Below are 27610 nucleotides of genomic sequence, written 5' to 3'. Positions count from 1 at the left end.
TATTTCATTCAGTTATGGAAGTAAATGCCAGTGAAAATTCTTAACATGAAAACTGCAGTAGTTTGTCATTCCTTAATTCAGTTTTTTAAAAATATTGTGTACACAGATATTTGGATCTTGAAACTCTTTGTTCCCGAAAAGCCAGCTGTCTATGGCCGAGAGACCCCTGCAATCTCACAACTGCAAATACCCTCTTGGCTGAATCAGTTCCCAAAGCCCTGGCTTATCATAGTTCTGTAGTTTTGGATTAACATTTTAATACACTTAAATGTAACAGATTTGCCCAGGATCATGGATAAAATGCTTTATATCTAATAAAAGAACAGAGAGATTATCCACAGCAAGGTGTAGCCCTGGAGAGCACCCAAAGTGAGCAGGTATGCTGCCCGTGCATTCTAAACTGAGGTAACACATTCAGCCCAAGGCTCAGTTAAGCAGTCTTGTAGGCCTAGCATACGAGTAGGGCAGAACAAAGCCAAAAAACCCCACACCAGAAGAGGGGCAGTTGGGATGATGAAATACAGGAGTATTACTTAAAATTCACTTCTAATCTTGCCCAGGCTCCTTAAATAGTCCTCCCTTGCTTATTATTGAAGAGGCACGGGTCTGCTCTTTAACAGGAATAAAACAATATTAAACACACAACAGTGTAAAAGTATAATTCACAACTCTGATACATCACATTGTGAAGATTCAGCCAGTTACTACCGTGTACTCTTAACCAGTGTCCTGCATTCTTGGGCTCTCTTTGCAGCCCACAGCCTCACTCTTTTATCAGATATTGGGGGTGATGTTTTGGCAAAGCAGGTTCCTTCTCCAGCAGTGGTTGAGTGCATTCCCCCTGCAGCACTTCCGGCCCTTAGTAGGCTGGTAAGGTCCCGTACTGGGAATTTAAAATCCTCTTGATTTGCAATCACTTAATTTTGTTTGACATCCTGAATATTGTCAAATGCCTCTAAGCAGGCTGTCATGTCATTCATAATTGTGACAGCAGGTACTTGCTAACAGGGATGCTAATACGTTTTCACTATGACGCTGCTGTTCCCTTCTCACATGTAGCCAGCAGTTCTTTTTTTTTTAAACATGATCCAGTGTTGGTGCTATTGGTCCAGTGTTGATGCTATAACAGTGTAGTAATCCCAGCACTATCAGTGTTTTGGGACTAAGGATTCTCTGTGATTGCGTCTCCATGAGTGACTCACTTGGACAGCCTGCATTTCCCTGGGACAATGTATCTTACAAAGCTCGGAACAAAGAGCATGAGATCTGGCAATAAAGCATTTTCACTTAAGAGGGTTCAACTGCGGAACACACCTGAGGAGATTAGACTAATTCAGCGTCTTGACTTTACAGGGCAAGTTGCATGAACCTTCCTTTTGGCAAAGTATTTCCATCCTAACTGGCATGATGACAGTTTTAAAAAACCAGGGAGAGGAGAAGAGCAGAGAACTCGAGTCCAATTAGGACTCACCATGCAAATTTAAATTATCTGGGAAAAGTTTAGGTGCTTCTGTAACAAGTGCTGGGAAAAAGCTTTAGTTGGTTAGCTGCAAAGTCCCAGAAAGTTTAGAACACTGTGTAGGAGAGCCCTTCCGGCTCTAACAGAAAGCCGTGTGCACTTTGCTCAGCCAAGCATTCTGGAAGTTCCTGCAGGGAGCAGCCCTTCTCACCATGTATAAACAATGAAAAGATGGAGGCTGCCAGCAGTAGGTTTAGATGCCAGTTTTAATTGATAAATGTAGTTTGTGAATAGAATTTCTAGTTGAAATATAGAGAAATGCTTCTCACCATGGAAACTTCCCAATCACCAAGCAAAATGGGTGCAGTTCATTTAATGTGGATGTTGACCATGGGCCACCAAAGCTTTTGAAAAACGCAGCTGTGCAGACAAATGAAATTTGCAAAAAAGTTTGCATTGACTGTTTCTGCTCCCTGTAACGCGGCCCTGCTGTAAAAGAGGGTGAAAGGCGTGTGTGCTGCTGCTACTTCTGCATTTTCTGCAGTTCAGGGTCCGTTTCTTGATTCAGAGTCACGGCATAAGTTACCACATTTTTTTGGGTGGGTAGAGAGGGTTTTTTGTGAGGTGTTTTTTGTAAATTTTCCAATATCCCTTGCTTTCTTCAGAAGGGAGAGCCTTTAGCTTTAGTATTTCCTTGGTGTTTGTTTATGAAGATGCATTATGAAGAAAAATATAACCCAACTGTCTGTAACGTCTGTGGTCTGCTTTCCAGTATATGCCAAAAATTCTGACATGGCATCATTGTGTCTTTGTGCCATTTAGAATTTAACAGCTCCCTTCTGGACAGTGTTGGCTCTGATGAGGACTCTGGGACTGAGGATGTTCTCGACATGGAGTACTCAGAAGCTGAAGCTGAAGAGCTGAAAAGGAATGCTGAGGTGACGATCCATTGTTTCAAGCGCTGAATGGGGAACTAATGCCTCTTCACATGTTCACCACTAGATATTTTGGAGCAAGTGCATCTGTTCAGTCTTAGAGGACCTTGTTAAGTAGCAGCCTTCCCATTAGTACACCTGTACCCGGATATAACGCTGTCCTCGGGAGCCAAAAATCTTACCGTGTTATAGGTGAAACCGCGTTATGTCGAACTTGCTTTGATCGACCGGAGCACTTTACTGCTTGTTAAGTAGCAGCCTTCCCATTAGTACACCTCTACCCGGATATAATGCTGTCCTTGGGAGCCAAAAAACCTTACCGTGTTATAGGTGAAACCGCGTTATGTCGAACTTGCTTTGATCGACCGGAGCGCTGCTTTACTGCGTTATATCCGAATTCATGTTATATTGGGGTAGAGGTGTATTGGGAAACAGTGTATAGTTCAGTAATCTCCCTCTATAAGAGCGTGTCCTACAGTTGGAAGAGCTGCCAAGACCCCTTGGTTGCTGTGAGGGATCTTATGGGTGGGGAGGGGAACAGGGAAACAGAGTAACTTGACTACTGGAAGCATTCTGCTGTGTGAAACAAGTGAAAATACAGGCTGCTTAATTATCAAAAAGGGAGAAACAGCATTTCAGATAGTGTAGTGGTTTGTGATAGTGCGAGTAACTGCTGTGGGTTTCTAGCTCCTGGACCATTAAAGATCAGGCAAGTTGTGGAGGAGGCCAGCCTTGTGAGTCCTGAGTGGAATATAGCAACAACTCCTGCTGTCTGACCCACTGAGGGTCACTCGTCTATCTTGCTTGTAAGGAGAGTGTTGTATGGCATCTAGAAAGGAAAGGATTAATGTTTTTTATTGGGAATTCCTTAAGGGAAGTTTTACTTCCCTTCCAATTGCTGAACCTTCATCAGAGAGCTGTGTTTTCACACTGCTGTTGAACCCCAGTATATCAGACTGAGGAGGACCAGGAATTCTCTTTAAAGCCAGTCAGCATTATCTGTTCTTAATTGTCACGGCTGAGTTGATGAGAAGAGCTTCATCCCAAATAAGAGGAGAGGGACATTTTCTCCTTAACACTCCAAGAGCAGGGGAGGAGAGAATCTCTAGGCCACCAATCCAGTCTTTCCCTATTGATTTACCTCATTTATCAAATGGTTTGTTTTAATACTGCGGAAATCAATATAGTTCTCTTTGATTTTTCTTTTAACTTCTCTCTGTGGACTTATTGATATCAATGGAAAGTGGTCATTCAGGAAATAGCTTGTCTAGACAAATGGCAGTGCAAAGCAAAATGGAGAGCTTGTATCTCAAAACAATGACTGCTTTGTTGCTGTTCCATTGGCAGGTTGTGAATGGGGAAACAAAAACAAAATCGCATGGCATTTTCCAATTTTAAAGGGACACTTTTTCCTCCTGGCCTGATGCAGTGTGGCAGTTCTTATGTTCCTTGATCACATTTCTCAAACAGCTCAACTTTGTGTACAGAGTACCCAAAACCATATTCTAACATGCTGTAAGGCCTTTTGTTCTGAACTAAGTGGAATTAAGAGTATATTTAAAAGCAAATGATTGGATTGTATTTTCCAGATAGGAGAGCTCCCTCATTCCTATCGTCTCGTCAGCATTGTCAGCCATATTGGAAGCACATCCTCTTCAGGTAGGGAATATGATAACTTCGGTATCTCCGTCTCTCTGTTCATGTGGAGATTAAATAAATGTAATTGAAAATGGTTGTAATAGTCTTTGAAGTTGCAGAATAGCGTTAAGATCTGTTTTCATAGTTAACATTAATTAGTCAAAAATACCCATTTAGTCTATAAGTGGTTTGTACAACATGATGGCATTTCAGTATTTAAATGTCAGCTAACTGCAACAGGGTATCTAGAAACAACTTACTGATTTGTTTTGAACTATAGTATGAAAATAAATATGGTTTCTCTTTTTATTTTTTTTAGGCCATTATATTAGTGATGTCTATGATATCAAGAAACAGTCCTGGTTCACCTACAATGACCTAGAAGTGTCTAGAATTCTAGAGGCCTCTGTTCAGTGTGATAGAGACCGAAGTGGCTATATCTTCTTTTACATGCACAAGTAAGAGAATCTCACTTCCAGTCAGTAATCATTTCCCAGTCATGAAGTTCTGTGCTTCTCTCCCTACCATCCTCTTCAGTGGAGTTGTCAAATCTAATATTTGCCAGTGTGTCTTAATTTTGATTTACTGCTGCATGTGATTTTGACTAGCACTAAAGCATCCTCTGAAAGTTCAGTAGCGCAGAATTATCCCTCGCTAATATATAGTGGTTTAGACATACCTTGCAGTCCCTTCTAACCCTATGATTCTGTGGTTCTAATTGTCATAATGAGATCATAGCTAAGAATTAAAGGCATGTTTAAAGAGGATGTTCAGTATTTCAGCTAAGTATTAGCCCTTAGTGTATGTTTTCCTCTGACATATAGTCATATATTTGTAAATTCCCATATTCCCCCCAGCTCTTTTACTAGCATTAATTTATTCTATTTTTGCTGCCCTCTTCCCTGCAAGGCTTAACACGCTCTTAGATTTGCTATAATTTGTTGCAAAAATCTTACTGCAGCTTCCAACTGGTTCTGAATGACTTCAGAATTTCAGGAACCCTGCTTAGAGACCTTTGGTGACAAAATGTAATTCTTTAGGCTTAACTAGTAGGATCTATAATTCTGAAATTTCCAAGGCTTAAATTAAACCACTCATTTCCTGTGTGTCATTCTCCCTTCTCATAGGACTGTCTTCATCTTGTGCAGCAGCTCTGCACTCACTGATTTCATAATCTCCCTTCTCATGTTTTCTAGGGAAATCTTCGATGAGTTACTAGAAACAGAAAAGAATACGCAGCCGCTTAGCATGGAAGTGGGGCGGTCTGTTCGTCAGCCTCTGTGAAGAGCAAATCCCTTGTTTCTCCTGAGCATGGAGAATTCTGAACTTGCGCAAGACACGCAGGAGTAGCAAACAGCTCAGGGCCAAAACGAGACAAAAAGTAAGGCATATGAGATGCTTCACTTGCAGAACCACGCATGTAAACCTTGGGCCTGAACCATACTTGTAAACCTTTGACATCTCAAAGCACTCCTCCTGTGGTGAGATTTTTATTGTTCCAGAAATATTTTTGTCAGCATGGAGCCTTAAAGAGTTACATCAAGCCACAAGACCACAGCTGCTCATAAACTGATGAAACAATAGTGCAAAAAGAGGCTTGACTTTAAAGTCCATTAACTGTGATATGTGAATGGGGAGGATTTACATATCACGTGGCATTCTACTTTTCCCCTACGAGCAATTAAAGCAATACAGCCTGCAACCTGGCATGTATGGTGTCAGTAATATTCACTGGAACCCTAGATCACCAAGTACGCTATTGCCAGTCTGTCCTGCTAACAGGTGTGCTGACATCATTCAAGTTGACGCGTTTTGACATTCATGAGGTTGTAAATGCTCTGCCATTTACATGCCGTTCCAGGAAACAAACTACTGGTGCTGTGGAATTTATTGCATACCCTACCCCCACTGTGTCATCTTGTACAGGTCATTTTTGTCTTTGTTTAGAAATGAGATTATATTTCTTTCATTTAAAAATTTTATCCTTTCTAACTGCATCTTCTTCATAGTGTCATTGCATATTGCAGTTTACATCTTTCTGTCAGTATGTCTATTTCTCACTGACTTTACATCACGTTGGGCTGCCTTGTTTTGACTCTGACAGAAGCAGCTAGTGGGGTGGAAGGTAAGCTTTGGCCTATTGGCAGATTCTCTTCCAGGGAAGCAGCGCCAGTGCTGAGCAGTAAAAGGAAGTGAACTAACAGCTCTTCTTTTTACCTCACACATCGGAAAAAGAGCATTCTAGCATTAACTCTTCAGGGTCTGCAGGCACAAATGTTTGTCTCTGTCATCCTCAAGTGGAAAGTCTGAAAAATTCTTTTAGCAGTTAGACCGATCCATAATTTCACATTGTCCCTACAAAGCCCAGGAATCACACAGAGACATAGATGTTTTTATTCTAGCTGCCTGTTGTTTTTTTAGGAATATGGGCTGCTCAACTGGAATAAACTAAATCAGTTTAGAAGCTTTTGAAAACCCATTTTGAGTGTTAACATAAGATATTACAGGGCAGAACTGTTACATTTTATTATCCTAATTGTACCTGGTAATGTGACGCTCATTTTATAGCTGGCTTTGGCAAAAATATCCAGTGATTTAATTTTTATTTGAACCTTCAAATGGTCTTTTATTTAATATGGGCAAGTATTTCCTTAATTGGTATTTACTTTTATTGCAAAAAAATTGTTGCTAATCATTGGAGCAGTTACTTTTCTACCCCTAATTTGGATTTTGTGATTTGAATAATTGGTTACAGAGAGTGCAAAGATATTTGTATTTAAACTGCCATTAGAAGTTTCTCAGGAATAATCCATCCAGAGCTAAGTAGACAAACCATTGCTGTAGAGGACAGCAGGCAAAATAATTCCTCCACAGATCTTGTCAAGTTAAGGCTGATCTTCTGGTCTGTGTACCAAGCGAATCTCAATGAGTTTTGTTACGGCTTGGATAATATCTTATTGGTTGTGTTGATCTCATAGTAACTGGCCTAAGCATTAAACTTCTGTCACAAACAGGACAAAGCTTTTACCTCATAAGGTGCAGCACCAGTAGTATATGACATGTTAATTTATTATAAATCATTATGATTTTGTATTGTCAACAGTGAATGTGTTAGTGGAATGTGTGTGCGGGGGGGGGAGTTTAATGTAGGAATTTTCTTTGACTGATAAGGGCACGTACCTATGAAAATGTGGCAAAGATTTCTTCCGTCATAAAAGCAAAGCTGCCTTCCTCATCTTAACCAACATCACCCTTTTCCCTACATGCTGAAAGCAGCACCCATGGCGCTTTAAATAACAAATGTACTTCTCGCAGCAGCGAGTTAGCACTGCTGATTGCTTGGTGGGGAGCAAATTATCATGTTGAGGCACAGCACTCCAAATCAGTTCATTTATAATAGAAAACCAAGATTGCCCAGTTTTAGTTGTTACCCTAATTAATGTATAAAACCAGCTTTGATGTAGATCCAGAGTTGAGAGAGCTGATGCTTGAAACCAGATTTCATGGTCCCTCTAGTGAAAACCAGGATCTCACTTAGCATAGCTAGTAACAACTAGTGAACATATATGTGTCTTTCACTTTTTTGGCATATGGCAGCTTGAGTGACCCTGTGAACCTTTTCCTGAACAGAGCTGGTTGTCAGTCCAACACTGTACGCATCCACATCCCCCGTCTAAAGATGGATTCTTTCTCTCAGCTCCAGGGTGGTAGTGAGGAAGGAAATCTGTACCTTGTCAAGGGGTGTATGTATAAATATATGCTTTGGGGGTTTTGCACAGCATGGCTAGTTCATTCAGAATCGGGGGGAGTATGTGTTCCCAGCATTCTGTGTTATACCTAATTAGCTTTCACATTCAATACTACTTGTATTTTTGCAATAACTTTGAAATTCAGTAGAGCTTAGCTCTGTGCAACCTTTACAACCATATTGGATTATATGTAGGACAGACACAAACCAAATAAAAGCCAGCACATGCAAGGGATTTTAGCATCAGATATCTTGGAAAGGAAATCATTTAAATATCCTACAAACCCTTAATGCCTTTATTAAAATGGCCATGTTAATAGTAGTGAGACCTGCTAATGAGAGGTGGTCTTTCTGGGAGATAGTGGAGTGCTGTTGGTCTGAACTATGTATCCTATTAATTAGAAAGGGTTTCTAGAGAGTGCATGTTATAAAACACTCTTTGACATTTCCTGAAATATACAGAGTTGTCAGTTTCAAAAGAACCTGAGAGCCAGTTTAGTTTGGTCTGAGTGTGCTTCAGCATATAAAAAACAAAAGAAAACACTAATGTCATTCTTTCTTCCACCCCATCATCGGATGTCTGCTCTAACTTGTTCTTGAGTTACTCCTTCACTGTATTTGGCTACTTTTTATGATAAATGTATAAATGTTTATGTAAATGAACTGGAATTTTTGTCCCAGATATTGCTGTATGTGACTGAGTCCACATAGAGGACTGTTGTACTGGGATGTGCAAAAGAACAACAACAAAATGCAGGTACTAGCTTCCTAATTAAAGCTTCAGTCTATAATACGAGGATTTAATAATTGGGAGGAGAGCGTTCTGATGTATCTAACCTTGGCTGATTGCCTCCCCAGCCCTGTCTGCATCATGGTGTAAATGGCCTGATTTGGAGTGTCCTCTACTTCCTTTTCTGTGTGTGCTGTATCTGATGTACTGGAAAGATTAGCAGATGCTGTTTGCACTGCAGCCAATGGGAGAAGCAGTTGATTATCCAGTGTTAACTTCTTATTTAAATTCACAAAAGGTTTTAGATGCCCGTGAAGAATTCTTTGGTTTGGGGCGGGGGGGAGTTGTGCGTGGCTAGAAAGAACTAACTGGGTCACTTTTTAACTGATTTAATCTAAGATTGTAATCAACTGCCAAAGAGAGAGAATAAAAAGGGGTTATGTATCCTTTGCACTCTGCTGTCAGTATTCCCCATCCCACCGGAGATCTTACGTGCCTCCTGACTACATAATTATTCTTGAAAAACTGGGGGGGGGAGAGGGGGTTCCAGGTGTGTGTGTTTGAGAGCAGCCAGGATGGATGCCACGTGACTGGGTTAGATTCTGCATTGAGTGACTTTTGATTCTTTACAAAGTTGATGTGGAGCAGCACTTTCTCTGTGTTTTAGCAGATCTGTTCCTCGGTATTCTTTACAGTTTTGCTCTTGTTTTTTCCTTTTTAAATGATGTGTAGATAGATTTTTGTGAAATTAAAACCTCTTTATTAACCCTCTGATGGGTTTGAATCTTATTTCCACAAAGATGGAGTTTTCTGTAGACTCATATAGATGTGGATAGTTGAGCACTTGACTCCACTCTGCTTACGTTGGGGGCCTGTACTGTACCTTTAGTGAAGAAGAAACTAGTTTGCTCTGTAGAAGAGTGCGGCTCTGTTCCATTGATATAAAACTACTCAAGATAGTTAAGTCCCAGGCAGATTGCGAAGAGCTACAAAGGGATCTCTCAAAAGTGGGTGACTGGGCAACAAAATGGCAGATGAAATTCAATGTTGATAATAAATGCAAAGTAATGAACAGTGGAAAACATAATCCCAACTATACGTATCAAATGATGGGGTCTAAATTAGCTGTTACCACTCGAGAGAGATCTTGGAGTCATCGTGGACAGTTCTCTGAAAACATCTACTCAGTGTGCAGCAGCAGTCAAAAAAGCAAACAATGTTGGGAATGGCAAAAGGGATAGATAATAAGACAGAAAATATCATATTGCCTCTATATAAATCCATGGTACGCCCACTCTTGAATACGTGCAGATGTGGTCACCACATGTCAAAAAAGATATATTGGAATTGGAAAAGGTTCAGAAAAGGGCAACAAAAATGATTAGGGGTATGGAATGGCTGCTGTAGGAGGAGAAATTTAATAAAATTGGGACTTTTCAGCTTGGAAAAGAGACGACATGCGGGGGATATGGTAGAGGTCTATAAAATCATGACTGGTGTGGAGAAAGTAAATAGGGATGTGTTATTTACTCCTCATAACACAAGAACTAGGGGTCACCCAATGAAATTAATAGGCAGCAGGTTTAAAACAAACAAAAGGAAGTATTTCACACAACACAGTCAGCCTGTGGAACTCCTTGCCAGAGGATGTTGTGAAGGCCAAGACTATAAAAGGGTTTAAAAAAAAAAAAAAAAACGAGGTAAGTTCATGGAGGATAGGTCTACCAATGGCTATCAGCCAGGATGGGCAGGGATGGTGTCCCTAGCCTCTGTTTGCCAGAAGCTAGAAATGGGTGACAGGGGATGGATCACTTGATGATTGACTGTTCTGTTCATACCCTCTGGGGCACCCGGCACTGGCCACTGTCGGCAGACAGGACACTGGGCTGGATGGACTTTTGGTCTGACCCAGTCTGGCCACTTTTATGCTCAGTAACTTTTTATTTTATGCATTTTTTTTTTAGTGACCTTAAGTGCTAGTGAAAGCAGCTCTGCAGAGCATATGTAGGCTCTTCTCTTGTCTGTCAGTCGAGATGTGCATTTATTTCAGTTGTAGCCCGCTTTGGACAAGAGCGTCTAGTCTGTGCAGCTCCAAGCTCTGTCCGTGGTTAATAAGAATCCCTGCTATTCCAGTACTTACTCCCCTCACAAGCCCACGTTCCCTTCTCCCACTGCACTAACAAGTGAGGCTTTCTGGCTAAGGGATTTGCTTTTCGCCTTGGAGATCAGAGTTTAAATCCAAAATGAAGTCACAAGGGAAACTTTATTGTCACATCTCAGTACTGAGTGGGAGGGAATTGTATTAATAAAAAACCATGCCAATTGTGATACAGTTGGCAACATCTGCTGTAGCAAATAGGTCCTGCATCCCTAGGCCAGTGGCTCTCAACCTTTCTAGACGACTGTCCCCCTTTCAGGAGTCTGATTTGTCTTGTGTATCCCCAAATTTTCACCTCACTTAAAAACTACTTACAAAATCAGACATAAAAATACGAAAGTGTCACAGCCACACTATTACTGACAATTTGGTTACTTGCTCGTTCTGTCTGGATTAAATTTTAGTTTGTACTGACTTTGCTAGTGTTTTTTATGTAGCCTGTTGTAAAACTAGTCAAATACCTACTTAAGCTGATGTACCCGAGAGACTTCTGCATAGTCCCCAGAAGGACGCGTAGCCTTGGTTGAGAACCACTGCCCTGGAAGATGTTACATCAGTTAGAGCTAATGTAGAGACTGACCTACCTGTCACCTTTTTCTCCCACAAAGTGTATCCTGCCTTAGACTGGGGCAGACTTTCTATGTGTTTGTACAGCCCCTAGCACAATGGGGCCCTGATCGGGGCCTGCAGGTGCCATGGTAATACAAATACGACAAACATGGTCAAGGTCATTAAAGTTTGCACTGTGCTTCAGTAAAGTGTATGGCATATGGATTTTTAAAATGTCACTCCCTGCTGTGGCTGGAACCTTTACCTTCAGCATCACAAATATTTGCATAATACTTTTCATGAAGGCTTAACAGCTAATGGAGGCTGCAGTAGTGGGCTGTATACTTTATCTTTAGGAGTGAGGTACCAGGACATGTGAAAATGTAAACCATTTGCTTTGCAAAGATCTGACATCTAGAAAGACTGAAGATCATTCTAATACCACAGAGCAACACATTACTTGGAACCTCAAACCACTGACTAGGGAATGTAAGTATCCCCGCCTTACAGATGGGAAAACTGAGGCAGAGATGTGCTGTGACATCCCCACGGCTGTACAGCAGGTCAGTGGTGGTGCTGGAATTACAGGTCAGAGGTTTCTGATTCCCACCTCTGTTGTTTCTCCCTTGTGTGCGGCCTCAGCACAATCCTGGGTGGAGGTTGGAGAACAAACAAAATAAGCCAGGGTGAAGGAGCCGTGCTACTTGAGAGCCTGGTCACCACTCACCAGTCCTTCCCACAGCCACACCATTTAAGGCAAGATCCCAGCACACAAATTATAGCTGTCAAACCAACCCAACCAGTTGGGTAGCTTGGAAAGTAAAGATTTTAGCCTAGTGGGAGTTCAGTGTTTTCCCTGCCCAAAAAATCACAATGGGGAGGAATGGTTAGCTGTCACCTAAGCAGGGTCAAGTGCACAGCCCCGTTCTCTGAATTAGCTTTAATTTTACTTTCTTAATACTAAACCAAATACATCTCAGGCCAAATCTCACTGCAGCTCTGCTTAGAAGAGGCCTTTTTCCTTCTTCAGCTTCTGTTGCTTCCACACGGGCAGTGCAGCAAAGGCGTTCTGGGGCATGCCGAAGACCATTTCGAAATCATCACTGGACAGGTGCTCCTGAGGGAGGCAGAGGGGCTCGGATGAGGTGGTGGTGGTGTAAACTGCAGCCCTGAGGACAGGGCCGTCCTGATGAGCTACAACCTCCTGGCCCTCTGGCTTTGCTGGGTAGCAGGAATTGAGACGGAAGTCAGACCTGGGGCTTTGAGGTAATGCCCTGGGCTACCATCGCTCTCCAGGCTGGTATCCAGCTGCCAGCAGAGAGCTCCAGATCTGACATGTAGATGGCAAGAGCTGAGGGAGGCATGAGCCATTGGAGGATGACCTGGGCCACCAGTGAAGCAGCTGATTATCCTAGACCTTTGCAAGTCTCCCCGGGGACTGGAACACGAGGCCATCAGCTGGAGTTACTCCCTTTCCATTTCGACAGAAGGCCCTAGCCCTGTACGCTGGTGTCTCAAAACGGAGCACAGCTGCTTGCTCCTGGCACTCCTACCCTGCACGTCCCAGCTCCCAGACACTCCAATGACTGCAGCAGGTCAGCGCTGGAGAAAGCATCGGGCCCGGGCCCGAGTCGCTACTTTCAGGATACTGCCCGTGCTGTGGGCATTCAGAACTGCTTACACTCCCTCCTCAACTCCGCTCACGGCTCTGCGGGCTGCCTTTCAGCAGGCGTTGCAACTGAACCTCCCTGTGCCGGGGGAAGCCTGCAGGAGGCTGGCTCGGAGCCGGTGGCACAAGGCGGCTTGTTTCCTTCTGTTAAAACTCCCGCTGAGGATGCTCCCTGAGGATGCTTCACACTTGGGTAATTCTACTGGGCCAGCTCGTGCTCCTCTGCAACCAGCAGGGGACAAAATGCTCCCCCCTCTGCAAAGGAACTAAATCCCCTGCGGCAGCCCACCCTCTGCATCTCCAAATTGCTCTACGCGGGGCTGGTACCGCGGTGGACGCGGTGCGCCCCCTGGAGGCCCATTTTTTACACTGTGGCTCTAGGTGCTTGGACAATATTTATCATAGAATATCAAGGTTGGAAAGGACCTCAGGAGATCATCTAGTCCAACCCCCTGCTCAAAGCAGAACCAGTCCCCAACTTTTGCCCCAGATCACTAAATGGCCCCATCAAGGATTGAACTGACAACCCTGGGTTTAGCAGGCCAGCTATCCTTGATGTGACAACGCACACAACAAAATTAACCCCATTGAGCCGCTCACCCTCGAGCAAGACTGGTCCCAAATAATTAACACAGCCCCTTAGCTAAGCACCCTCCCTCCTCCAGACCAAACTAGGAGCTGGGGTTGACCCCTGGGCCCCTGGAACATCATCACCCTTGAACTCGCACGCTGGGTATTAAATTCCTTACTCCCCAGTGTATCTCCACTCACCACGGAGCTGGCCCTGGGACGGGGCTCAGATCTGTGCTTAGCTGGCTGGCTAAGGAGCTGCTCTTTATTCCCCCAGGGCCCAAGGAAATTCTTCTGTCGCTGGGGCAGGCTCGGACCCTAAAAGCCCACCTGCACCACAGGGCAGGGACAGCTGCAGCTTTTGCCGTGGGCCATGCCCTGATTTCACACACACACCCCCTTTCTCACCTCTTTCCTGCTAGGGTCCACTCCTGTGGGCAGCTCATCCAAGGACTTGTTCACCAGCAACTCTAGGGGGAAGGTCTGGGTGGTTGCCGAGTTCAAGGTGGTGTTGGCAGTGAAAACCTCTTGGCTTGTGATTTCCTGGAGAGGGGGTCGGAGAGTCACATGGAGCCATCGCCGGGTGAAGCCCCCACCCTGTGCTGTGTGCCAGCCTTTGCCAAAGTACCCACCGCGTCTCATTGCTGCCGTCCTGACCCTTTGTCCTCCAGGGACTCTGACCTCTAGTCTGACCTGCACATCTCAGGCCCTGGAACCCCACACCCCGCCGCAGGGGGAAGATTGCTGCCTGGGGCTGTGCTGCCAGGTGTGGGCAAACCAGAAATCATGCCGATTCCTGACTGAGCCGGGTCCTGGCTGGTGTGGGAGGGGGAAGCCTGGGAGCTTTTGCATCCCTCAATAGCCACGACCAGCGGGTGTGCATAGCATCGCGGGCAGCTCAGCACCAATGGCCATTTCCTCGCACTGTCCTGCAGCCAGGCTGCTTTTCCCCAAGATACTCACGGTGGTCAGCTGGCTGAACTTGCTGTCCTCTCCCAGCTCGGCTTTCAGCTCCTCGTAGGATTTCCTGTCCTGCAGGAGAGAAGCCAGATCTGAGCTGGGAGGGGCCAGAGGCAGGCATGGGGGGAGAGCAGAGCTGGCTGGCTTTGGAACGGCTGCGTCTGGGTTACTGAAGTCAAGCTGGGCAGGCCCTGGGACAGAACCAGTCTGGTTGCTGCAAATCTCTCCCCCTGCCACGGGCCTGGCTGGGCCTCGGTCCCATTGTCTCCGTACAGCCCTGGGCCTTCCCCTCCCCAGCAGTTCTGAGTATATCTCACCAGAGGGGGATCTGGGGAGATCGTTGGGATGCAGGGAAAGGTGCAGGAGCCCTGCCAAAGGGGCACACCCCCCCCCCCCCCCAGGGACCAGTTGGGTAGCGACGTTTGCTGCAAACACGGGGGGAAGTGTCTGGGAGTCAGTGGCACCAGTCCTTAGGCTGGAGGTCGGGGATTGTGCTGGGGGTCGTTAAGCGACGGGCACCAGGGACTGGCTGTCTTGGGTAGTTGGCAATGGGAGACGGAGCCTTTTGTGGGGCCAGCCAGCTGGTTCCCGGGGAACGGGTGTCTGCGCCCCAGAACTTCTGCCACCCACCCGCCCCATTCCCTGGGGTCTTGCTAGAGGCCCCAGACTGGTCTGCCCAAGATCTCCCTGGGCAGAGGCTAGTTGTGTGGGAGCTTCCCACCGGCCTGTGGATTAAGAGGGCATCAGGGCTACCCAGTTAGTCTCTGGATGCCCAGGTGGTTAAATCTGAAGGATGATGTAGCCTTTATGCCCCACGGTTCCCTGCCTGTGCCCACGTCTCCTGCCAGTGGCAAGGGAAACGGGCAAGCCCTGCACAGCCACTCACGCTCCACTTCAGGGGGTCCCAGGCCAGGAACCAGCCCGTGAAAGTTGGGGGCTCGTAGCCTTGTTTCACCACGATGATGGGTGTGTCGGGGTCGCGCCCGCTGGGGTGAGTTCTCAGGTACTCCTGCGCCATCACGGCAGCCGCCGCCTTCTCCGTCTCGTTTGCGTGCTCCCCAATCCAGAAGAACACCTGCGCGAGAAACAGCCCCTCCGTGACAATGCCAGGAGGCCCCAGGCCAGCGGCTTCCCACACCGCCCCCTCGCCATCCGCTAACATGGGAAAGCCCCAACTAGCCCATTCCTGGGCCGGTGGTGGGCCGCGTTCCCTGGCGCTTGGTCTCTTGGGGGGGGAGGGATAGCTCAGTGGTTTGAGCATTGGCCTGCTAAACCCAGGGTTGTGAGTTCAATCCTTGAGGGGGCCATTTAGGGATCTGGGGCAAAAATTGGGGATTGGTCCTGCTTTGGACTAGATACCTCCTGAGGTCCCTTCCAACCCTGATAGTCTATGATTCCAGGAGAGGACGGACGGACGGACCTGGGGCTGAAAGCAGGGGGCCAGCAGCCAGGAATTCTGGCTCTGGGCGGCCAATGCGGCCCGGAGGAAGACGTGAGGGGTTGGTAGATTCCCAATTCTAAGCCTGGCTTGCCAGTGACTTGCTGCATGGTTGTGGGGGAGAGACGTCTTTCGGCTCCCTTGTCTGTGCTAGGGGGACCAAAATACAGACTCCCTGGGGGAGACAGTGGGGCTGAAGGCTCCCCACATTACCTTGTAAGACCCCTGGCCCTGTCTCAGGCCCCATCCCAGCCCCACCCTACCTGGTCCCAGGTGTCCAGCAGGAAGATGTCGTCATCCTCCAGGTCATCCTGGATAAAATCGGTGATCTCCGTGGCAATGAACGTGCCGGTCTGATTGGAGCATTCGAAGAGGCGGGGCGTTATCGACAAGGTCTCCTCTTGCAGTCTGTGAACAAGGGGGGAAGGAGGGTCAGAACTAGAGAACCCAGCCTGGCCCTTGGCTCCAGCTCGACATCCAGCTGCTTGACCCCTGGGGGCCAACAGGTGCAGGGGCTGCCCACCTGGAGAACTACCCCGGGCCAACACGCAACGGCAGCCAAAGGGCTTTCTCAGATGGAGGAATATTTGGCTCTGGCCATGATCCTATTTCCTCTGGCTCAAGGTTCCCCCCACACTTGGATTTTGACCTTGGCAGGCAACAGCCTCGTGTTGCCCCCCAGGGATGTCATACCAGGCTGCTGCGTGTCGGTCCTACGTCCAGCACACCTCGGAGCGGTGCTGGCGACCCGGCCCTTAGTCCCCGGCGCCTGGGCTGGGATGTGCCCGTGGGACCAGAGACCCGCCCGGCACGTTGCAGAGAGGTGGCAACTCGTGTTCTTGAGATGCCACCACCCTAACCTAGAAGGTAGCGCGATGGCCGGCCTGCAGCCAAACCCACTGCTCCCCTCCGGTTCACGGTGCTCTCGGGGGGTGGAGGCGGTGACCAACCCAGCCAGGTCATGACTGCTTCAATGAGGTCAGCCACTTGCCCTTCCTCCTCCTGAGGCTCTGCTGCCCAGGGGATAGAGCACCATACTGGGATTTACGCCTGGCTCAGCCATGGGGTGACCTTGGGCAAGCTGCTTCAGGGACTCGGTTTCCCCATCTGTAACATGGGGGTGATGGCACTGACGTTGACCTCCGTGGTGAAGCGCGTTGGGACCTGCTGCTGGGAAGAGCTAAACACGAGCTAGGGGCCGTTCTCATGGTTCTCCTCAAGTTTATTATAATAGTGTCTCGAACCCTAACCCTACTACAGCTCAATCCCTCCCCAGAGCTCTGCGGGGCAGGAACCTTCTGGCTGGGGATGGCAGAGTCACGGACAAAACTTGCCAGGGGGATGGCCCTGCGCTCCGTGCCTGATGGGTCCCAGCGGTGCGCAGCCCTTACCGCTTGCTGTTGGCATACTGGGATTTCCCACCCAGGGCCACCCAGAAGTTGTCCGGCTCCTGGCCCTCGGCTATTACCAGCTTCTCTGTTTTGGCGATGAGGTCGGCCACGGTCTTCGCCATCTCCCGCTCGTCCCCGCTGCAGCCCTGCGGGGAACCAGAGCGCAATCGGTCAGGACCCCCCAGAGGGTCCGCGCGGCCTCCCAGTGCAGCGCCGAGAACCCGCCATGGGTCCAGCCCGTCCTCAGCGCCATCCTCCCCGCTGGCAGGGGAGCGAGATGGGATCCCGGTGGGATGGCAGCAGGGGGCGGGACCCCTCCAGGGTGGACCAGCCAGGTGTCTGGGGGACCCTACAACGAAGGTGGCTCCAGGCCTCCCCCAGGCCAGGGAGAATACTTCTCTGCCCCGAGCATCTCGCCGCTGGCTCAGGTTCTCCGGCCCCCAGCCAGAGGCTCCCGAGCACCATACCCACCTTCCCGTACCAGAGGTAGCAGCAGGCCTGCGTCTTCAGCACCAAGACGTCGTTGGAGTTGAGGGAGCAGGCGCGCGGGGGCACCTCGATGGCCTTGGTGTTGTACTCGTTGGTGCCGTGCACGTGGAAGAGGCGGGTGGACGGCACCGGCTCCATGCTGCCAGCCCGCGAGGTGCCGCCCTGGGGTACAGCGTCGGGGGGGGGGGGGAGGAGAGAAGACGTCAAACCGGCCTCCACCCTCACTCTGCGGCCCTGACGGGGCGGGGGAATGGGGTCCACTATAGCACGGACCTAAGGCTAGGAGCCCCTTTGCCACCCATGAACGCAGCTCGTGGGCCGGTTGTAACAGCCTGGGGGAGCCCACCGCGGCTCCAGCCCCACGGATCAGCTTGCCCATTTCAGCCCAAGCCCCACCTTCCAGCCAGTGCCTGAGGCCGGGGGTTTGCCTCGCCTCTGCCCCCCTGGCTTGCGGAGCAGCCTCAAGCAAGTGCTTTCTCCCCGTGCCTTGGTTTCCTCGTTGGCAGAGAGGGGACAGCGCGGCCCGCATGCCCGCTTGCCTGGGGCTCTGGGCTCCGTGGCTGGGGGGGAGCAGAGCTGTCTCCCAGGGGCTGGACTAGTGCAGGCAGGTGGGCAGTGCCCGGCGCAGCCCCAGCACCCTCGGCAGAGCCCCGAGTGGCAGGTCAGGGGTGATGGCGCAGGGACCTCCCCCCGCCCCCATCCCTGGCACTCACCGCGTACACCACCATCTTGCCCTTGAAGATGGCCATGAGGTGGGCAGGCTCCTTGCCCATGGGCACCCGCACCTGCACGGCCGCATTGCTGTACTGCTGGTCCAGGGCGACGGCCTGGTAGGCCGAGGCAGTGATCTCATCCTTGCTGGCATGGCGGCCCTAGGCAAGGGTGAGGGACGGAGGAGAGGGGCTCAGAGTGGGGATCGGGGCCACGCAACCCCTGGGACCCCCAGCCGCAGGAGCACCGGGCCCAGGGCTGGGCAGCCGGTGCTCCAACCCCAGCGCCAACACTGACCCAGCCCTGGGAGAATCACGCAATCCCGAAAGTCAGGGGAGTCGGCACCTTGGAGAGTGAGGTCGGGCCTCAGTTTCCCCATCTGGGAAATGACGATAAACCCCCACCCTGCAGCAAATTAACGGCCTGGTTAGGATCTGAGTGGCATGTGGAAGATGCAAACCAGCCCAGAGTGGCCATTGGCTAGCATTAACTGACCGGGTAGAGGGAACCCCCCTGTGTTGTGACCTCACTCCCACCCCCTGCTCTGGGATGTTGCGTCGTGACTGCAGAGCGCTCTGGGGGAAGGGCTGGCCCAGGGTGCATCAGCTCTGGCCCCGTGGTTACAACACGGGAACAAGGAGACGTTACGTGAGGCTGAAATGGGGCAAATTCAAAACGAAGCCAAGGTGTTTACACCCAGCGCGTGATCGGCCTGCGGAACTCTCTGCCACAGGAGGGTGCTGAAGACGAGAGATGAGACTGGACTCGTCCGTGGGTAACACGAGCAGGTAGCCTGGTCAGTGACGACATGATTTCTGGCAGGGAGATTAACACCTGGCATCGGTGCGAGAGCCGATCTCTGCCTGTTACACACGGGCCGGGATTCGTGACGGGGGGAGGGGTCATCCCACGCCTGCTGGCCCTGGCCCCCGCTGGAGCTGGGATCTCAGCCGGGGGGTCTGGGATGACCCTGGCCCTGAGCCCGTCGGAGACGGGATCCCACCCCGCAGGCTGGGGCAGCGGGGGGCCCACGCACCTGCCAGATGTAGATGATGTAATGCAGCTTGTTGTTGACCAGGTACTTGTAGAGGATAAGGTAACAGTCGCCCCCGTAGAAATGGCCCAGCCAGTGCTTGTCCACCGGCGCCAGCTCCAGGTCCTCAATGCGCCAGACCTGCCGGGGAGCTGGGAATGAGCCGGGGGCTGGCTCCTACCACCCCACACCCGCCCCCGGCCAGCACTTTGCAGCAGGGCCGCGGGGATGCTGGGGGGGCAGAGTCCAAGGGCTGGGGGCATCAGGAGCTGCCAGCGTCCCCTGCCGTGGGGGTGCTGGGGGGCAGAGCCCAGAGGCTAGGGATCTGGAGGGCCAACGTCTCAGTCTCCATGTGACACCTGGAGGATGCGCCAGCCTGGGCAGGGGGCCCATGCCGCGTGGCCCTGCTCCATGCCAGCAGCGCCAGCCAGGCCTGCTAACGACGGGCCGCATGGTGCCCCATCACGGAGCTGGGCTGGGTCTGTGAGCCTCCTGCCATCGGCACCGGCTCTGCTCAGCCGCGCACTGGCTGGTCTGGCCTTCAGCATGGCCCCGGGGCCTCCCACTCCTCCCCGCACGGCACCTCGCTCTGCTGACCCTGTCAACGCCCACCGGACAGCTGTGCCCCAAGCTCGGGGGTCCCACTGGTCACATGGGGGAGCCCATGTACCCAGCAGGTGTGGGGAGCCCCCGTGTCTCCCTCTGGGTTGAGCCACACAGGAGCCGGGGCTGTGACAGCCCCAGTCCCTGAGCCTGGCTTCGCAGCGGCTGCCGGGTCCCCGGTTCGATCCCCGCTGTTGGCCAGGCCTACGGCCGGCGGCCTGTTCTTTACCTCGACCTCCCCGGAGCCGTCGTCCACCATCTTCTGCTGCGCGGCCACCTCGGGCTTGGCGTGCATGGTGGTGGCGTCGAACTTGACCTGCTCCACTTTGGCTGGGGGAGAACGACGGGCACTGAGGCTGGGGGGAAGGGGTCAGGCCCAGCAGGACCAGTCCACTCGCAGCTCGGGGAGGTGGTATCGAGGGACACCCAGCAGCCCCCCAGAGCTGAGCCCTGCCCCCTTCCGCACCAGAATTTGGTGTGGCTGCCACAGGACCCTTCCTCGGCCCCCACCCCCTGCGTGGGAACAAGGGGCTGGCTTGGGCCACTCTGCCGCTTCCTGGTGCCAGGCCCTGACCCGCTAGTGCCCAGGCCTCCGGCTCTTACCCACTTTGCCCCGGGTGTGGGTCTTGCCCAGGCCGCTGGTCTGGTTGTTGACGGTCCATTTCTGGAAGAGCTGCTTGAACATGGCCGACTCGGCCCTGTCATTCTCGGTCTGCACGGGGGTGCTGGGCGGGTAGTTCTTGGCTTTGATGAACCCCTGCAAGAGCCAGCACCCAGTGGGTGGGGGGGGGAGCCACAAAAGTGCTGGGGGAGCAGCAGAGAGAGGGCGTCCCCTCTCCAGCCCCTCGTCCAGCCATCGGTGCACCGGGCTATCGGAGAGCCTGGGGCGCTGCAGGGAGAGTGGTGCCCGCTCCCTGACGGGGGCAGCCTTTTAACAGCCCCCCCCAAACACTCCTGGGTCTCCGCCCGGGTCCCCACGACGGCAGGTACAAAGCAGAGTGTGTGTGTGTAACACCAGGCTCTGTCGCACGGCAGGTTCGACGCAGAGCTCTGGGGGCCTGTCACCTGTGCTGGTGTGAATCAGGAGTGACTCCACTAACAGAAGGGCCGTTACACTGGGTGTGACAGTGGAGCAAAGAGAGGCAGGGCCCAGGCGGGCAGCTCAGGGCCCCACCCACTGACACACCCCAATCCCCCAGGGCTGACGCAGCTAGGTGAGAATCACCTGTAGGGGGCGCTGTGTCCTCTCGGGGGTTTCCCAGCCTCTAATCCACAGCACAGGAGCTGTCCAGACCCCCAGGGGTTAATTTCCACAGGGCTGACAGACAGCAGGGGGCACCGTGAGGTCACACCGGGGAACATGCAGCCCCACCCAGGGGTGCGCGGGGCACAGGGTCTCTCTCCATCCCAGCCCCTGCCACTCACCAGGGCTCTGCTCACGGCCTGCTGCTTCTCCTGCTTGCTGGAGTTCCTGCCTTTCCAGACGTAGATGGTCAGGCCACCCTGGTCGAGAATGTAGCAGTCCTGGGGGGTCGGGGGAGAGGGGTCAGGCTGGAGCCCCCCTGCACCACCAGCAACTGGTGGGCTCAGTGGGTCAGGATCCCATAGCCGTGGGTCCCCTCTGCTGGCTCAGCTCCCAGCGGGCCGCCCTGGGCACGTGGGACTGCCCGACGGAGGTGTCAAGTGGGCAAAGGGATGGAGGCATCCCTCCTAGCCCGTCGGACCCTCCCCGTCCTCCTTGGCAGGGACCGCTCTGCTCAAATACTGGCGTGGCGGGAGAGCTGGAGAGACCGGCCAGCGGGGCCAGGCACAGAGATCAGCGAGGGGATGCCAGCTGATGGGAGAGGGGGCAGCATAGGTAGCTGAACCATCCCTCCCGCAGGGCCCGGGGGTTAAAGACCCACACTGGGCCCTGCTCATGAATCTGCTGCGGAGCGACCCTCATCCAGGGCCCTGTCGTCTGTGCGCCCGGCTCCTAGGAGCTCAGCGGGGAGTCAGAGGAAACCCCTTGGGAGCCTCCCGCAGGGGCCACATACCTCGTGCTGCAGCAGATCTTGGGTCAGGGGGCGGGTGGCGACCTCTTGGATCACCAGGTTCCCCTCCGCATCGGAGACGCTGCGAGAAACCAGACACAACCCCAGCTCAGCCATGGCCCAGCGCACTGAGCAGGGCACGCATGGCACGGGGCTAAGAGGGCACTGCCCCTTTAGACGCTGCGAACCTGGACTGGGATGGTAAACTGTATGGCACAATTCAGCCACTCAGTGGGGCTCTGTGCGAAATACTTCTTTAACTCTAACCTCAGCCATAACTGGGACAGTCTTAAAAGTCCTTACGATGAACACAGCTGGTGTATCTAAGCAAGCTACAGAAGTTCATGACATGGTGTCAGGAGTAAACAGAAGACAGAAACAGAAGGAAAACAGCCACAAAGGTTGCAACCAAAAGGAACAAAGCAACGAAGGTGGCAGAATCTCATCACCATGCCCCAGTTCCGTGCCCCAGAGACAAACCCTCACAATGGACAGCGTGGAAATAGAGATTTCGCATTGCAGACTCCACAGACCCCCCGGTGATGTGCAGGGATCTCCTTTCATTTATGCTGTGGGGAAGCAGGCAGAGCAGATCTCTAACTCCCTGGACTTCCCTGCAGATGGTCACAAAGATGATGCTGAAAGGGATCTGGCTCTGTCTGATGCATGTTTTCTACCTCAGAGGAATGCGGATTACGAAAAAGCAGGTTCCACCAGAGAATTCAAGAACCAGGGAAGAGCAACGTTTCATGGGAGCTGTGCGCACGTTGGCTGAAAAGGGTGAAACAGGCACATGTGAGAAACAGGCTGGTTCCTGAGTTCACCTTTCACAGCAGCGACAGCTGGAGAGAGGTTTAACCCTAGCCACAGCTCTCCAGAGAGCAAAGCCGGCTGAGCTACTGACTTTAAAACTGACTTCACCTGACACCGCTCTGACTAGCCCCGGAGGGATTCTGCTCCGTAGCTGTTCTTGCTGTCTCTGTAGGAGGAGTATTTCATGATGCAAGCACCGCGGGGAGCTACAGGGCACGAAGAAGGTAATAGGGAGAAGGGAGAACGGAAATGCATTGCAATTAACTGGAGGAACTCACTGCTGCAGGAAGCTGCTATACAGCTAGTACTTTGGGGTGTGGATTGATGGGCCTGAAGCCCTTTTTAGCCTTAGATAAGATGCAGTGTGGGCACTCCAGGGCATGGGAGAGTCCTGGGGGGAGATCACACAAGCCCTGCTTGGGCAGGGGTCTCCTCTCCTGATGGGGCTGACAGCTTCCTTCTCCCCACGCTCTGCGTATTGGCCCCTCCCCTGGGTGACTCACTGGTAGAGCTTGAGAGAGGTTTTCAGCTTCTGGTCCACCACGGTGTCGGGGATGGCTGGCTTGATCTCCTTCCGGTCCCCCAGCACGTGGGTGAGAATCTTCATCAGCTCTGGGCAGACCGCCTCATCCTCGCCATCTACCACACCCACATCGGCACGCCCGCCCCGCTCGCGGTCTCGGATGTCCTTGGCCAAGTTCATGCCCTGCACCAAAACAGGCCGTGGGGCTGGCGTCACATGTGAGAGCAACCCGGGCCGGGCAGCAGCCACAGGGCAGCTGATTTATGGAACAATACAGGGGGCTGTGGGTCTGGGGTGAGGGGCATGGACAGAGCGGTTGCAGGAGCCCAGGACTGGGCTAGCAGGGGGTTGCAGGTTGGGAGTGAGGGGCACCGGCAGAGCTCCGGGGGGCAGGGCTGAGCTAATAGGGGGTTGCGGCTCGGGAGTGAGGGGCACCAGCGCTGCCATAGGGGAGACCCACTCTCTTGGGGCGGGGCTGACTTGGGGGGGGACCAACCCATTTGGGCTCCCCACCATGCAAAGGGGACTTGCAGGGACAGTTGATCCATGTCCCGTCCCAGCTTCTCCCTCTGCGGAGGGGGCGTTTGGGTCTCCCACTCCCCCAGGTGAGAGCAGAGATGAGGGGCTGAGCCCCGAACACTGCAGGGATGGGGGGCTCCCAGGGAAGGATGAGGGCTGAGCGAACAGCGACAGCAGGCGAGGCCACTGGAGAGACCCCAGTGGGACACGTCCCCACGGGGTCTCACTCAGTAACCAGTAAGGGCTGGATGACAGGACCCCAGCAGCAGAGGCTGCCCAAGGCTCACAGAGGCCCCCGGGGCGGGGGGCAGGGGGGTGTTCTGGCCCCTCCGAGCTGGGATGCTGCCATGCTACCTTCAGCCTCTCAGCGCGGTTGCTCTCCGGCCCGTTCCACTGGATGATGAGCTTGCCCAGATCCAGCAGGAAAACATCCCCCTGGTTGAAGCTGTTCCAGCTCATCTCCACCTGCAGGAGAAGGGCAGCCAGGTCAGTGGGGGAACAAGGGTGTAAAGCACAGGGCTGGAGGCAGAATTCCTGGGTTCTCTAGCGCCAAAGGGTTCTCCCTGGGATGGGAGTTAAAAGTGAATCCCCACCAGCTGGTGGCAGTACAGGGCCTATGACACACAGCAATGCAATTCTGAGTCCCCCCTTGCAGAAGGCAGCATTTCACATACCGTGTCCCAGTGCTTACAGCTCCTGAGCAGGCTCACCCTGACATGAACCTCTCAGGCCTCAGCTCCCCCATTACAATGAATTTCATTAGCTTCATTTGCGTTATGGCCACAGCATCCCTCACCAATCAAACGCAGCTGCCTCTGGGGTGGGGCGCAGCAGCCCTCCAACAGACACACAGCAACGCGGCGCAGGAATTACCTGCCCAGTGCGGAAATGCGGCCACCTCTGGGGTGGGGTGCGGCTGCTAACGACGCACCGCGGCTCAGTGCAAATGTTTAGGACAGGAAGTGAAGGAGAACCGCGTGTGTACGCTGCCCTGACTGGCTTTTGGCAAAGGGCCCGAGGAGCTGGGTTTAAGCCCCGAGCCAATTTGCGGCCGCGCTTGGACTGGGGGTTCCGGGGCTTGTGCCAGCCACCCTCCCCCACCATCACCCACCTCTCCAGCCACCACGTTCTTCTTGCCCTTCACGTGCAGCAGCCGTTGCACGTTGTACGTGTTGGTCTCCACGTGCTTCATCCCCGAGGCGACGCCACCCTTCTTATAGCTGTGGGGGGGAAGGCCGGGTCAGAGTGGGGAGCCCTGGGGCCCTGCAGCCGGCCCCCCAGTCTGCCCAGGGCTTTGCAGACACGAAGGGGTTAAACTTTCCCTCCCCCCAGAAGGCAGCTTTTTCAGGATCGCTCTCCCCATTCGGGGGCTGGTCAGGGACATGCCCCCATCGCCCAGAGAGTGGGGGGCAGGGGAGCGGGGGTTAGAACCCAGGAGTCCTGCCTCCTCTGCCCCTGCTGGAGCCACTAGACCCTGCTGCCTCTCAGTGCCTGAGCTCCTGTCCCAGCGAGTCTCCGTCCCTGAGGAAACTGAGTCCTTTAGCTTCTGGGAACAGAAACCTGCTGTTCTCCAGGAGAGCTGAGCTGCGGGGGCCTTTGCTTATGTGGCGGGGACGGCCCCCCAGCCTGGCCGTCGCCTGCCAGGCCTGCCTTCCTGGGACCGCTCAGGGGTTCCGAGTCCCTCCCACGGGGCAGGGGCTAGCTGGCGGGTCCCTTTACCCTGGGCGGGTTGTGGATCCAGCCTGGGCCCAGACAGCAGGGTCCGGATCCAAAGAGCCCTCCCGTGGCCATGCACCCGCACCAGGGCCGAGGGCGGGGATCGAACCCGGGACCGAGAGCGCCTGCCCCCTCCTGCTGCGGCTCAGGAGCAGGCTGTTGGAGTTCCCGGGAACGGCCCCAAGGGGGCGACAGGGTCACACGCGCTATTGGTGCGGGTTGGGGGGCGTTATGCCCCCCCCGCCCCAAGTGGATCCGCCTCCCCAGCCCCGACGTACATGAGTCCCTGTTTGAAGTGGCCCTTGAAGATGTTGCTCTCGTGGCCCTGGACCTCGCGGTGCTGCACGGCCACTCCGCCCAGGTGCTCGTCCATCTGCGTGGTGTAGATGGCAGCCGCCCCCTGCTCGTCCTGCGAGGACTCCTGGCCCAGCCAGTAGTGGATGTCGTAACTGAAGCTGTTCCCGGTCTTTTGCGTCTGTGGCCAGAGGACATTGGGCTAGCGGCAGGCGCAGCTCCGCGCCCGTTCCGGGGTCTGGGTCCGACGGCCCGGCCTGGGCTGGGATCCTGCCGTCAGCTAACCGGGAGGAGCCGCTCAGCGCGGCAGCCCCGGCAGCCGGACGCAGGCCCGGACTGGCACGCTCCTATTTAGATGCTGCCACCCGCTCGCTCCAGCCTGCACAGAGCACAGGCACCCGCCCAGCCCTCCCCTCCCCTCCCCTCCCCTCCCCTGGCATTGTGATGAAGCGGGCATATTCTGTAATAGTTTGAAGAGGCCCATGTGTGCCTCAGTTTCCCCTATACGGCCTTGCTCCCCAGAGGGTGGCGGGTGCCTGTTTGCACTCCTGGGTGGGATTGGCGCCCGGCTGTCCGGACTGAGGCACAAACAAGGCCTCCTAAAAATATTACAGCCTATTCCCCCTTCAGCTCACTTGCCCGGGCTGGGGTGCACACCCCGGCTTGCACACCCGGTCACCCGAGCGCACGTCCCCACTTGCTGTCACGCACACACTGCCGGGTGCTAAGCAACCCTGCCCCACGCCGTCCCCCCTCCCCCCACAGGGCAAGGCAGCAGGGTGCCCCACGGCCCAGCTTGCCACCCACCCGGCCCAGGAGGGCGCCCCATTGCCCCCGCCCCCGGCTCCATCCCAGGCCCGTCGCAAAGCCCGTACCACGAGCACCACGTAGCAGTCCCCTTCGTAGAAGTTTCCATAGCTTTTGGGAGGCACCGGCACCATCTCCATTTTCTGGAAAGAGAAGGAAACGCCCGGAGCTGAGGCCGGAGGGGGCCTCCCCCCGGGGAACCAGGCTCGCGGGGTTGGCCCAGGTACCCTGGTGCCACTGGCCTGAGCTCGCAATCTGCGGCTGGTTAACCCCACCGCCCCTGCAGGCAGCCTGACCTCCCCCGGCGGCTGCCGAGTCTGGGGTGAGGCCGCGTCGCCAGGATGTTAGTGGGCGAGGCCATGCCGGTGGCTCTCAGTCCCAGGCACTGATGGATGCAGAGAGCCAGGAGCCCCATCCCCGGCTGGGCCCCCCCCCATCACCGGGTCCCACCACCCACCTCGATTCTCCAGATCTGCAGACCAGGCGTGGTTCTGTTCAGCGTCTTGGTGACTTTGGCGGTGAGTTCCGTCATGGTGGGCGGTGCGGCGGGGGCCTGGCACGGGGGAGAGGCAGCATTGGTGACACCCTCATTAGCACCCATTAATGACAGGGAGACGCTGAGCCGAGCCCCTGCCTGGAGCCTCGCGGGGGGAATCCGTGTGCACCCCACGCGCCAAGGCACCGGAGCTGGGCCCGGCTGGGCAGGGGCTCATTTCCAGAGCCGGTTCTGGTGCGGTGCCCCGTTCCCCCTGGTGGTCGGGGAGAGGGGACCCCTGGTACATGTGCCAGCAAGTCCCTGCGCCCGGGGGGCAGCACGGCATGGG

At 53.3% G+C, this 27610-nt stretch overlaps 2 protein-coding genes across 4 annotated transcripts in view; one reads left to right on the top strand and one right to left on the bottom strand.

Moving 5' to 3' along the window:
- USP37 (ubiquitin specific peptidase 37) overlaps positions 1-9276 on the top strand; it is a 52785-nt gene extending 43509 nt beyond the window's left edge. For all 3 annotated transcript variants that reach the window (XM_077829572.1, XM_077829573.1, XM_077829571.1), the window contains 4 exons: positions 2282-2397; positions 3984-4053; positions 4352-4490; positions 5229-9276. In XM_077829572.1, coding sequence (XP_077685698.1) covers positions 2282-2397; positions 3984-4053; positions 4352-4490; positions 5229-5316 — 413 coding nt within the window. In that variant the 3' untranslated portion in view covers positions 5317-9276. The remainder of the gene's footprint in view (positions 1-2281; positions 2398-3983; positions 4054-4351; positions 4491-5228) is intronic.
- A 2944-nt stretch (positions 9277-12220) lies between these two features.
- On the bottom strand, positions 12221-27318 carry VIL1 (villin 1). The gene is made up of 19 exons (XM_077829813.1): positions 27244-27318; positions 26855-26929; positions 25964-26160; positions 25081-25189; positions 24324-24434; positions 23431-23633; positions 22118-22196; positions 21507-21605; positions 20685-20838; positions 20311-20411; positions 19482-19619; positions 18448-18606; positions 17717-17896; positions 17246-17391; positions 16118-16262; positions 15303-15491; positions 14420-14488; positions 13865-13999; positions 12221-12334 (listed from the first exon to the last, which is right to left on the bottom strand). Exons 1-19 carry the CDS (start codon positions 27316-27318, stop codon positions 12221-12223), a joined length of 2478 nt encoding a protein of 825 aa, XP_077685939.1.
- Between the last annotated feature and the right edge of the window lie 292 nt (positions 27319-27610).

Source organism: Eretmochelys imbricata, chromosome 11 (assembly GCF_965152235.1).
Source record: "Eretmochelys imbricata isolate rEreImb1 chromosome 11, rEreImb1.hap1, whole genome shotgun sequence".
Classification (NCBI taxonomy): Eukaryota; Metazoa; Chordata; order Testudines; family Cheloniidae; genus Eretmochelys; species Eretmochelys imbricata.
The sequence above is the reverse complement of the archived record's forward strand: the minus strand, read 5'-3'. Positions and strand labels throughout refer to the sequence as shown.